Here is a 13,596-nt window from a genome sequence, read left to right as displayed (position 1 = left end):
CACATCACGTTTTACCACAGCAGTCAATTTGGAGTCATAACACACAAAAAACACGTCTTCATTAGTCGCACGCAAAAACACAACACAAGCAGTGCAGTCTGATTCATGAATAAAATAACTCTTTCTTGCTACGAATCACTCGTTCTGAAAATTGTTATTGTGAGTTAAAACTATTTTTTGATTGAAATAAAGCAGAAATAAAATATAAATAAGTGCTAACATTATTAAAACTACATCAAATAACGATGACAAAAGCATGTAACAAAATCGCTAAAAAATTTTGTGAAATTAAATTGAAATTCAAAAATATAAAATGTAAAAGCTCATTCAAAATAGCAAAAATTATAATTGTATATAAATGAATTGTTACTCAATTGCTAACAAATGAAGTTTAAGTACTTAAAAGTTAAATTAAAGTAAATTTAAAGCTAGACATTTAATAAAAACACAGGATAGATCACTACAAATTTAAATTATAATATTACATTTAAAACAATTAATTATAATAGTATAGAAATAATACTAAAACAACATAAAATAACTAATATTTTGGATATATTATTTGCTGAATTCTCTTACTGAATTTCTAACTGAAATAAAGCTGAAGTATTAAAATTACTGAAACAAAAATGAAAGGTAAATAGACATTTAACAAATCCCAAAACTAGTAAACATGACAAAAACACATGACAAATCACAAAAAAAATTAAATTAAAATTAAATTAAAATAAAAACAGATTTCTATTAATTAGACAATTTCTATTAGGCAAAAACACATAAACACCTAAAATCACACACACACATACACACAACAAAAAATAATAATTTAAAATATTTATCAATTATAATATGAAAAAATATGTAAAAAAAAATTACTAAAATCAAATGAAATTAAACATTTAATTTAAATGAAATAAAATTCAAAATTAATTCAAAATATTTGCATTAATCAAAACCCTCAAAACTAATAAACATGACAAAAACGCATGATAAATCACTTAAAAATTTTATCAAAATAAAATAGAAACAGATTTCTATTAATTAGACAATTAGACAGATTTACATAAACACACACAATCACACACACATTTTTTTAATTAAAATAAAAACTAATTTAAAATATTTATCAATTATAATATAAAACAATATGTAAAACAAAATCACTAAAAATCGAATGAAATTTAAACATTTAATTTAAATGAAATAAAATTCAAAATATTCGCATTCATCAAAAACCCCAAAACTAATAAACATGACAAAAACACATGATAAATCACTTTCTATTAATTAGACAACACAGACAGATTTCTAATAATAACACACACAAACGCATAAAATAACACACACACACAAAAATTAAAATAAAAACTAATTTAAAATATTTATCAATTATAATATGAAAAAATATGTAACAAAATCAAAATGTAAATTAAATTAAAAATTTGTTTAATATATTCACATTTATCAAAACCCCCAAAACTAATAAACATGACAAAAACAGTAAATAAAATAAATCACTAAAAAATGTAATTAAAATGATATTAAATTTAAATAAAAGCTGATTTAAAATAATACTGAATTATAATAGTATAGAAATAATACTAAAACAACGTAAAATAACGAAACTTTTGGATAAATTAATAGCTGAATTCTGATACTGAACTGCTGACTAAAATAAAGTTCCAGTTGAAGTACAAAACAAAATGAATAAGACATTAAATTAAATTGAATAATTTAATTAAAAAGTTAATTGACATGTTTAACAAAAGCCCCAATAAATTTTAGTTAAATTAAGGTTAAGGTTTTAATTAAATTATATTAATTAAACTAATTCAACAATATATATATATATATAGTAATCATAATAGTATAGAAATAATACTAAAACCACATAACATAACTAACTAAAAGAAAGTTTTAGTTGAAGTACTCATATTACTAAAACTGAAATTAAAGTAAAAATTAAAAACTAAATAGACATAGTTAACAAAAAAAACTAAAGTAATAAGCATGACAAAAACATACAATTAATTTAAACTTTAAAATTTAATTTAAAAACTAATTTTAAAAATATCTATCAATTATAATAGTATAGAAATAATACTAAAACAACACAAAAATAATTAACAAAATATAATTAAATTAAAAACTTATTCAAAATAGTTATCAATTATACTAGTATAGGCATAATACTAAAACAACACAAACATTTTGGATGAATTAATGGCTGAATTGTTTTACTGAATTGTTGAAAACTGAAATAAGAGTAAAAATTTAAGCTAAATAGAAATATTTTATAAAAACGAGTTAACATGACAAACGCATAACAAAATTAAATTGAAAACTAATTCAAAATATTTATCAATTATAATAGTATAGAAAAACTACTGAATTGCTAACTATAATAAAGTTAAAGTTGAAAATCTCGAGTTACTAAAACCAAAATTAAAGTAATAATTAAAGCTAAATAGACATTTTACAAAAAACCCAAAACTAATAAACATTAATTAAATTAAGTTTGTTAAATTAAATTGATAACTGAAATAAACTTTAGGTTAAAGTACTTAGATTATTGCATATATATATATAACTGAAATTAAAGTAAACAAAATTAAAGCTAAATAAAATAAAATTAAATTACATTTTAAATTAAATTAAAAGCTAATACAAAATATTAATCAATTATAGTAGTATAGAAATAAAACTAAAACAGCATAAACTAAATATAACATATTAAACAGTAACATAGCTAAAATTTTGGATAAATTAATTGCTGAATTCAAATGTTTAAATTTAAGTACTCTAGTTACAAAAACGGAAATAAAAATAAAACCACATAGACATAAAAAATAATAAACAACATGACAATCACAAAAAAGTAACTAAATTCAAAATATTAATAAAATAATGTATAAATAACAAAATAACACGTTCTTGGGAAATTAATTGCTAAATTTAGTTACTAAATTAAATGTAAGAATGAATAAAAAAATAGTGAGTGGAGTTTTGACATTCCTGTTTAAATTTTGCCGCATTTGCGCCTTCCTGTTTATCTGTTTCTGGGGTTATTACACTTTAGGAAGCAATTATCGCAATTAACACACATTTCAAGCCCCGAGAACTTCAGACACTTTTAACTGTTTGTTGTGAATTTAAACAAAACGTCAACCAACTTGACCGCATGTTAGTGTGCCACTAATGTTTGTTTAGTAAACATTAGGTAACTCTGGGAAAGTTTTCTTGACTCACATCTAAAAACGGCACCAGCAGACCATCTTGTGTTCATAATGGGTTACCATTTAGCGACAAATGTTACAAAACTGGACATGCAAGTTGTTCACGTCAACATGGCATCTGTTAACTCCACCCGCCTTGCATGGCTGCCCTTGCGTGCCACAGTTTGCATTCAAACTGTTTGCTTTCGTAAGTTATGTAATCATTCTCTCATGGCATCATTTGAATGTGTTTAGAATCTCCTGCTGATTAGCTGCTTTTGTACCCAGAGGGTCTGTTTGAATCATTAAACCCGTTAGAATCTCTCATTTATAGGTGTTTAATGACGAGTTTGTTTCAACAAAACCGTCTAACACTAAAGACTGAAATTTCGGCATGTAATTCATTGCTTCATGTTGTTGATATTTGTGTTTGTTAGGATGCTAGCATGATAAACAGAGATTAGCACCCGCCTACAGGGCACAGCATAAAAGATTCAGCATCTCAGGGAGTATCTTTAGCATTTTCTCTCCCTCTAAACCATGACAGCATAGCTAGGCTTCGTTTTCATGCCAGAATGCAAAAAATTAGGCCTGGGCTGCAATTCTGCAGGGATGTGTTGGGGAGGAGATCAGGCATATTTATTTGAATCTTTGTTGCATAGTTGTAGGAGGGTTAACACATGGTTTGCTATCCAAAAGCACATGCACATGGGCCTATTTATAAAAGTCTACCGTACCGTAATTAGAGATTTGGTTGTAGAAAAGATGGATTAAAGCATTGAGATTAAGTAATCTGTTCAGAATTAGGGGGGGGGGGGGGGTGGTATGTTTTATTATTGTTTTGTAAAATAAGAATCTCAGTTAATAACAATCTTCCAACCCACATATTACTCATATTAAATGTTCTGAATAAGGAAAATGCTGACTTTTCTAATGTACTAAACTGGAATTGCTGTAAACAGGGTTCAAAATTAACACTCGGCCAAATGCACTTTCCAGTTACCTTTCATTTGTAATTTGTGTACAGTACAACGCAATTTTTAAAGAGCAGGTCATATGGGTTTTTGAAAAATATTTTTATTGCTGTTTGTAATGTAGCTATCAACGTAAACAGTCTGCAAAGTTGTTAATCAAAAAAGTGAGAAAAAAAAATCTGGTACGCATTGTATAGGGAAAGACAAATTACAACAGACTTGGCCAGCTTACCAATCAGAGCAGAGTAGGCTTATGGAAGGGAGTGGTTTACAGACCTTGAGCTCAGAACTGCTTTGAACAAATCGTTTCAAAATCATTGAAAGATTATTCTAATATTAAGTGTATATTCTGAGAAAATTGTTTTCTGACCTTCGGATGCATTTAAATCTGTTGTAAGGGACTCCCACACAACATTAGGACACTTTAAAATACCACATGACCTGTTTTTTAAAAGAATCGCTCAAGTTCTGTCATTAATTACTCAGACCCACAAGACCTTTGTTCATCTCAGGAACACAAATTAAGATATTTTTTTTATCAAATCTGAGAGCTTTCTGACCCTGCATGGATAGCATAGCAACTATCACGTTCAAGGCCAAGAATGGTAGTAAGGACATTGTTAAAATGGCTCATGTGACATCAGTGGTTCAACCTTATTTTTATGTAGCTACGAGAAAACGTTTTGTGTGCAAGGAAAACAAAAATACTGGCTTAAGCAATTTCTGGTACTCCTGTGAACCTGGGTCGAGGACTGACACGGAAGAAAAAAAATTGTTGAATTTAGTATTTTTTCTTTCCGCACAAAAAGTATTCTCGTAGCTTCATACCACTGCGGTTGAACCACTAATGTCACATGGACTATTTTAATGATGTCCTTATTACCTTTTCAGTGTCAGTTGTTGTGTTGCTGCATATGCAGGGTCAGGAACCTCTCGGATTTCGTCAAAAATAACTTAATTTTTGTTCCCAAGATAAATGAAGGCCTTATGGCACATGTGTCAAACTCAGCTCCTGAAGGGCCACTGTCCTGCAGAGTATAAATCCAACCCACTCCCAACACACCTGCCTTTCTAGCACTCCTAAAGAGAGTTGCCCTCTTTGAGCTAAACTCTGCAGGACAGTGGCTCTCCAGGAGTTGAGTTTGACATCCCCATCTTTGGAACGACGGTGAGGGTGAGTAATCAATCGTTACCTTGGCCTTAGTTAATTTTGGACCCTGGTTGTGACATTTTATTTGAATGGCTTGATACCACTTGTCAACAATAGCCTTATTCACTATTTTATTTCCTGCATTGTCCACAGTCAACTAACCCTTGTGTACTAACCCGGTTAAGTGTTGTTTTCCTCCTTGTTTTTGCACTCCACCTTTTACTCAAACTCACTTTTACACAGCCCCTCGATTTCCACCGGACCTGCGAGAGCCGAATCCCCGCTCTGCTTCTCCAGGTTACAAAAAAGGGAAGAATCACGTCTTTGATCAAATGCTTTCCCCGTACAACTCTCCTGAGCCTGACAGAAAAAAATATCCTAATAGCCGTAGTGGATATCCAGAATATGAGCCTGTTGAGTTGGACCGATCTAGGCATCCGGAGAGTCCAAGCAAGGGAAGGATCCAAGAGTACTATTCACCTGAGCGACGACCGAAAGAGAGAAACAAACCTCTCGATCTCGATTGCACAGAACCACGTAGAAGGAAGAAGCAAGATCAATGGGACGACTTAGAGCCAGTGGTGCGCCGTAAGGAGAAGCCTCCAAGGGATTACTCTGCCGGACAGGACAAGGTCTGGGACAAGGACAGGATCAGGGATCGAGAACGAGAAAGGGATGGACGGAGACCCAAGGAAAGGTCGAGAGATCGAAACCGGACAAGAAGTCAAGATCGACTCTTTAGTGGAGAAGCCAAGCAGGTGAACAGGGGTAGGAACTTGGACCGGGAGATGGAGCGAAATGGTTACAGACATGGTAGCAGAGACAGGCAAAGAGAACGGGGCAGAGATGGCAACAGAGGGAGACACAGAAGCAGAGAGCGAGAGCTGGATGATTACGGTCACGTCCCAAGTAGAGGATGGTCCGAAGAAGACCTGGAGTGGGAGGATCACAAGAACAGTTCGAGGCTCCCGTCAGGTCCTAATGAGGTGTTTGAGGAGCCCGTTCTCAGAGTTCCCTCAAACGAGGGATGGTCCCCTGGTCATTCTCCCAGAGATAGAGGTATGGACCAAGGTCCATGTGTTTGAGTGAACCTGCTTGGACTTTACAGTGCCATCTGGTGGTGGGAGTGCTATCAACATTTCCTTTTTCTTATGCATTGGTGATTTGGGTTTCTTGTCCATGTTGGATCTGAACTCTCTGAAATCATTTCTGGGCAATCTTGTGCACAAAATCTTGACCTTTTTGATCATTCCTTTATCTCAAACCAAAAATGGCTGCTTGGGTTACTGTGCAAATTGGTTACGAGGCTTAAGTACAGGGGTCACCAGACTCGTTCCTGGAGGGCCAGTGTCCTGCAGAGTTTAGCTTCAACTTGCCTCAACACACCTGCCCGGAAGTTTCAAGTATACCAATCAAGACCTTGATTAGCTAGTTCAGGTGTGTTTGATTAGGGTTAGAGCTAAACTCTGCAAGACACAGGCCCTCCAGGACCAAGTTTGTTGACCCCTGCTTAAGTGTGTTGGCCTTTGTGCTTTCAACGTGGACTGATGTCCTCTGACACCCCCTGCAGGTCGGAAGCCACGAGGAGAATATGGTATGAAGGAGGCAACGCATGGACTAGCCCATTTAGAACTACAAGACCAGGAGCTCAAAGACTTGGAGGTGGCACGCAAGCTACAGGAAGAAGAACTTAAGGTATCTTGAGTCTCAGTGCTTGTAATTATTGGTGATTTGATTGGTGATTCTACAAATATAACCGTGTTTATTTTATTTTTTGTTCAGGCGAGTCAATTTGAAAGACGAGCCGCTCAAGTTGCACAAGATGAGGTACGGCGTAGTTTGTTTTTTGGCACTGTCAGTGGTGTCACTACATCTACATGTCATTGTCTTATTTTATGATTTGCTTTGCAATTGTATTTTAAGGAATTAGCTCGACGGCTAATGGAGGAAGAGAAAAGGGAATATAAGAGATCGAGAGATAAGGAGAAACAAGGGATGGAGAGAAGACGACCCGAGGTGGAATATAACGTAAGTGACATACATTCCAACTACACATAGATTTGGTCCTGAGTGGTCCTGATTTATTTTTGGTTACTACAATTATTGTAACAAGAACATTGCTACAGTGTCCAATATTTTAATACAACTATTATGATGTAAAGTGAATGTAGAGAGGCCTTTAAAAGTCACACATCAGATATGACACATGCTCATGTGAGTTAAAAAGACTATATATCACCTGCTGATGCTTCTGAAATCCACATTGCTCCATGTGGGCCTGGTGACGTTGCCCCTGTCGACACTACCAACACGCTCTCTTCCTTTCTGTCCGTTAGCCAGTGCAAGAAGAAGTAGTACGACCCCGAACACGAGAAGAGCCACGCATCAGAGAGGACGAGTACCAGAGAGCACGCAACCACAAACCCACCAGGTACCACTTCTCCAACTTATTAACACACGTTGTCCAAAGTCCTACTGGAGTCTCATATTTTCTCGGCTCTTCTCTCCAGGCCTCCTCCTCCCACACAGCACTACGAGAACATAAACCCAAGCTACGTTTATGCGGACGGCCCATACTCTCCTCGCCCTCCATCAAGACCAGAGGCGTACAAAGGTTCACATTGACCAAATGAGGCATCATTCTTCAAATTCGAAACTTAATTTAACTATAGCTGTCTTTATCTTCTCTTTTAGGCGCCCCCTACAGACCGTGACCATAAGCCTCCACTGCTGTCCAATCATGAGTCCGTTTAGCCCTTTATTTTGCGAATCTATATAGAGGAGAAAGCGATTCAGAAATACTTTGAGGCTTTCGGCAGAAGCTACTGACACTTTATTTTATTTTTCCCTCTTTGAGTTTCTCAGTTCATCGCCTCAGATGAGCCAACGTCGTCTCTTCGTGTCGTGAAAGAGTCTTTTACCCTGGAGCTATGAACTACTGGGCGACAGGGACGGTTCCTGTTTGCTTCTCATGTTTTTTTTTTGTCTTATTGTGGATGACTGGACAGGAAGGGATCTACTGCACAGCTCTTTCAAATATCCCTTTTCTCTTGGCATCTATAATGAAGCTTTGTCTTGATTCCATGTTGCAGCTGTTTTCCAATATTTTTTTTTTTTTTTTTTATTTAACGGAAAACATGCTTGAATTTATATACAGCACTGTTTTCGTGCTATATATTTATTGATTTATTTTGAGAGGATATATTTTATTTTATTCGTATTTTAAACCCTGATTGTTTTACCCTTTCCCCAATCGATCTGAAGAGACTGTTAGCATAAACCAAGAGCGATCTGGTTTCCACATCTCAACGTCTTAAGAAGCAGGTTCAGTCTTCAAATCAATCGAATATCAAGGTTTGGTTGTTAGTGCTTTTTCATTTTGCCTTCATATCCTTCATGAGAGACTCCTTACTCACACTGCAGGTAGCTAGGGTGCCTTTGATTTGTTTTTTGTGATATTTTCCCCTTTTACCTGCAGTGTATGTAGCGATTCTCTGCTACTTCGTAGGGACCTACTAATAATGTGCTCCAGTGTTCAAGTGCATGCTGGCTGAATGTGAACTCTATGGGGCCTATATGAATCTTGTCGAAATAATGGCCACAAACACATCTCTAATCCTCATTTTTTATTTTTATATATTTTTCTGTTTTATTTATAATTCAGTACAAATCCAAGATAACCAATTTTAAGGCATGTAGTAGCATTGCTGGTGGCACAGATGTAAACATTCTTCTTGCTTGCATCATCATATGCAATTCATGCTAATATATCAGTGTTCGGGATTCGCAGTGCTTCGCATTTGGTGGCAAAACTTACTTTAAGCAGGGATGTAAAAACTGACCAGCAAACCGATCAAGGCAGCAAACAAGTGACTAGGGCGTTCATCTGGCACTTTCGGTAAATAGAGTACAAAATAGGGCCTGAAAGTCTTCGGGGGAAAAGTTACATTTTTTGTTTTGTTTTGCTTAAGGGTTTTGTTATTTATTGCTTCTTTTATTTATTTATTTATTTTATTTTTTTCTAGCAAAGCGTCAGTGAAAATAAGTGGATAACCTTCAAAAAAAAATATTTTTTTTTTTTTTCTTGTTTTGTTTGGTTTTGTGTGTTATTCATTTCTTTTTTTGTTGTTGTTGTTTTGTTTTTTACTTTGAACTTTGTTTAGGACTTGTCTGAATCAAAATTTAAAATCCTAATTTGACAGACTTTTGTGTTTTATTTTCCAGCAAAGTGTCAGAAAAAGTGGATAACATTCAGTAAAGTTTTTCTTGTTTTTTTTTTTTTATTTTATTTAAATTATTATTTTTTGTTTGTTTGTTTATTTTTTGTTATTCATTGCTTTTTTTAAACTTTTGTTTAGAATTCTAAATCTAAATTCTGAATCAAATCAAAATTTAAAAAACACATTTGTCTAATTTTTATTTGTTTTTTTGTTTTTTGTTTTTTTTTTCCAGCAAAGGGTCGTGGAAAATGAGTGGATAACCCTCAGAAGTTTTTTGTTTGTTATTCATTGCCTTTTGTTTTTCTTTCTTTTTTTTTTTGCTTTGAACTTTTGTTTAGAACTTGTCTAAATCAAAATTTACAAACCAAATTTGTTAACTGTTTTTATGCTCTACCTCTTGTTTTGTTTTGTTTTGTTATTCATTTCTTTTCTTTTCTTTTTCCTTTTCTTTCCCTTTTTTAGGTTGGTTCAGGCAAGTTCTAAACAAAGTTCAAATAAAAAAAAAAAAAAATTAGGTTTTTATTTATTTATTTGTTTCGTTTTCCAGCAGAGGGTCAGTTTTTAAACCAAGTTCAAAGTAATTAAAAAAAAAGCAAAGAAAAGCAATGAATAACAAAAAACTAAATGTGATTTAATTCAATTTAATTTGTTTTGTTTCCCAGCAAAGCATTAGTGAAAATAAGTGAACCCTCAAAATTTAAAAAACACATTTGTCTAATTTTTATTAGTTTTGTTTTCCAGCAAAGAATCGGTGCAAAATAAGTGGATAACCCTCAGAAGTTTTTTGTTTGTAATTCATTGCCTTTTGTTTTTTTCTTTTTTTCGCTTTGAACTTTTGTTTAGAATTTGTCTAAATCAAAATTTAAAAACCAGATTTGTATATTTTTTGTTATTTGTTATTTGTTAACCCTAATTTTTTTTTTGTTTTTATTCTTTGCCTCGTTTTTTTTTTTTTTTTTTTTGTATTCATTTTTTTCTTTGCTTTGTTTTTTTTTTCCTTTGAACTTTTAGAACTTGTTTAAATCAAAATGGAAAAACTTAATTTGTCAGTTTTTTGCTTTGTTTTTTCCAACAAAGTGTCAGTGAAAATAAGCGGATAACCCTCAGAAGTTTTTGGTTTCTTATTCTTTGCCTTTTGTTTTTCTTTTTTGCTTTGAACTGTTTTTTTAGAACTTATGTGAATCAAAATGTAAAAACTCAATTTAAGTTAAACTTTAACTTTAACTTAAGTCAGCTTTTTGCTTTGGTTTCCAACAAAGGGTCAGTGAAAATAAGTGGATAACTTTCAGAATATTTTTTTTGCCTTGTTTTTTTACTCAAGGCAAAAAAAGTTGTACTTTATTTTTTGTCTTTTTAGATTGATTCAGACAAGTTCTAAACAAAGCTAAAGTAAAAAAAGCAAACAAAAGTAATGAATAACAAAAAACTAAATTTGTCAGGTTTTTATTTATTTGTTTGTTTTGTTTTCCAGCAAAGCATCAGTGGAAAAAAGTGGATGAATTTGTTTTTTTTTTGCCATTTATTGCTTTTGTTTCTTTTTTTTTTTAAGTGTATTCAGACAAGTTATAAACAAAGTTCAAAGTAATAAAAAAAAGCAATGAATAACGAAAAAAAAACAAAATTTGCCAGATTTTTATTTATTTATTTTTTGTTTGTTTTGTTTTCCAGCAAAGCATCAGTGAAAATATTTTTTTGTTTTGTTTTATTTGGTTTTGTATGTGTTATTCATTCCTTTTGTTGTTGTTGTTGTTGTATTTTGTTTTTTTACTTTGAACTTTGTTTAGGACTTGTTTGAATCAAAATTTAAAAACCTAATTTGACAGATTTTTTTTCCAGCAAAGTGTCAGAAAAGTGTTCTTGTTTTTTTTTTTTTTTTTTTTTTTTTTTTTTTAAATATTTTTTGTTATTCATTGCTTTTTTACTTTGTATTTTGTTTAGAACTTGTCTAAGTCAAAATTTTGAAACCAAAATCGTCCAACTTTTAGTTTTTAGCAAGTGTGTATTTCTTACATAGCACATAAAATAAACTTTTATATGCTATATAAGGAAATCTCAAATTGTGATTATAAATGTCCAAACGAAAAATACAAAAAAAAAAATTCCCATTGCATTTTTTTTTTTTTTTTTTGCTTTTTTTATTTATTTCTTTTTATTTTTTTGCATTGCTCTTTGCTTTTTGTTTGTGTTATTATTATTTTATTTTATTTTTTTCAGTTTAAGCAAATCTGTCTACATAATCTAGGACGTGTTTAAATACAATGCAACACATTTTTTTTGTTGCCAATAGTTTATTTCTAGCAAAAAGCGGAAACAAACTAACTGTATTGCACGTCGCCTATATTAATATATTATCTATTCGGTTTGAGCTAGTGCAACTTTGGGACCAAATACCAATTATGTTTTTGGTAATTAAAATAGGTTTAACAGTATTATGACACTCTTGTGTGAACTCATGCCAAATCATTTGATGTTTTTAATTCTAGCTACTTATAAAATAATTTATCTAGCATGTCTAATAGTTTACTCTTAAGAACCTGGGAGTTTCACATTTAATGTTTGAAAAAAGTCCAATTTAGTACTCTGTTTATGGAAAGTGCCAAACGCACATCACTTTATCAGGGCATTTTTTATTTCCTTACTGATCAGTCATCGCTTACATTCCATATTCCCGTCAAAATGCGTTTTAAAGGGATTACATTCCGCTCCGCTTTTGGGAATGGGAATATGATTGTGCGGGCTCCATGTAGCATCCTGTACAGATACAACTAAAGACAGCAGCTACTTTTTGTATCGCATTAGTGCCTCTATAAGACCAGTGTTCGCTCGCTAGTGCTGAACGCTCCCATCTTACGCTCTCGGGAATGACAATATGCTCGTTTGTGTGTCGGTGCATTCCAATCAAAGGCATGGCCTGAAATGCGTCCAATAAACTTTAAGGGGAAAATATCTTCTGTTGCCATGCTGCTGCGCTTCAAAGGTGATTTGAGAACATTTTCTTGTGGAATTGTATTACTGAATCAGTTTCGAATCACTATGTGTGTGTTTTAGTGATGAATGTGCATATAATATCTCTCTCTTTCAGTGCTGTGTCAATCTAGTGCATATCACGGTGCATTTTGCAGCGCGCTGTAGTATTTGAAAACTTAAAATGTAGGTTACAATTATGATACGAATTGGCTGGATGGGTTTTGTGCCAAATGTCATTCAACATTCAGGGATTTTAAAACAAGTATTGCTGTAAAACTGTCAAGATCTGATGATCATGTGATCTAGGGGAAAGAAAACAACTGGTTTACAAACGATTTGCTTGAGGCTGTAACAAACTGATCTTTTAGCACCTGATATGCCATTGTATATGTATGTATGTATGTGTATGACCGAGCGACAGAGACTTGAGCATTTTTTCACTCAACGTACGAAGATGACGTCCATGCCAGTTTGTTTTACAATCAGCTGCTGCTGGAAACGTTTTGGGACCGGCGAAAGTGTTTGTATCTTGCACATTCTCATAGCTTCCACTGGCCAACTGTAAATACCAAATAAATGACTTTTAAAGGGTATGTTTTGTGTCAATGGAGTATGTTATCTGATTCTAATAACAACAACCCTGACAGAAGGTCCTCTCTGTCTAGTCGGTAAGTATCCTGCTGAAAAAACCTTGGCTGGTTTAAGCTGGTCTCCAAGGTGGCGGACGCGTCAGCGTATCTGGAGCGGTCCAATGTGGCAGTAAACATAATAAGTAGTATATAGTTTAGTAGTATATATAAAAGGATCGGTGAAAAGATTGTAAGTGTAACCTTCAGAAAATTGTTTTGCTTTTTTGTATTGCATTTATTTACTTTTTCTTTGTTCTTTTGCTTAGTTTTTTTTTTTGTTTTCAAGCAAACTTGTCACAACAATAGAACGTTTTTTGTTGTTTTGCTTTGAACTTTGTTTGGAATTTGTCTGAATCGTTTAAAAAACCTAATTTGTCCAATTCTTTTATTTATATATTTTGTTTTTCTGCAAAGGATCAGTTAAAAAGTATAAATAAATAA

At 32.8% G+C, this 13,596-nt stretch overlaps 1 protein-coding gene across 1 annotated transcript in view; it reads left to right on the top strand.

Annotated features, from left to right (window-relative positions):
* The window catches only part of ccdc50a (coiled-coil domain containing 50a), a 30,562-nt gene extending 22,598 nt beyond the window's left edge, over positions 1-7,964 (top strand). The window contains exons 4-11 of the mRNA XM_073843677.1: positions 5,110-5,224; positions 5,307-5,363; positions 5,525-6,398; positions 6,910-7,034; positions 7,122-7,166; positions 7,263-7,367; positions 7,676-7,770; positions 7,850-7,964. Of these exons, the coding sequence (XP_073699778.1) occupies positions 5,110-5,224; positions 5,307-5,363; positions 5,525-6,398; positions 6,910-7,034; positions 7,122-7,166; positions 7,263-7,367; positions 7,676-7,770; positions 7,850-7,964 (1,531 nt within the window). The remainder of the gene's footprint in view (positions 1-5,109; positions 5,225-5,306; positions 5,364-5,524; positions 6,399-6,909; positions 7,035-7,121; positions 7,167-7,262; positions 7,368-7,675; positions 7,771-7,849) is intronic.
* The last annotated feature ends 5,632 nt before the right edge of the window (positions 7,965-13,596 follow it).

The sequence above is a fragment of the Garra rufa genome, chromosome 7 (assembly GCF_049309525.1).
Source record: "Garra rufa chromosome 7, GarRuf1.0, whole genome shotgun sequence".
Lineage (NCBI taxonomy): Eukaryota > Metazoa > Chordata > Actinopteri > Cypriniformes > Cyprinidae > Garra > Garra rufa.
This window is presented reverse-complemented; position numbering and strand designations above follow the sequence as displayed.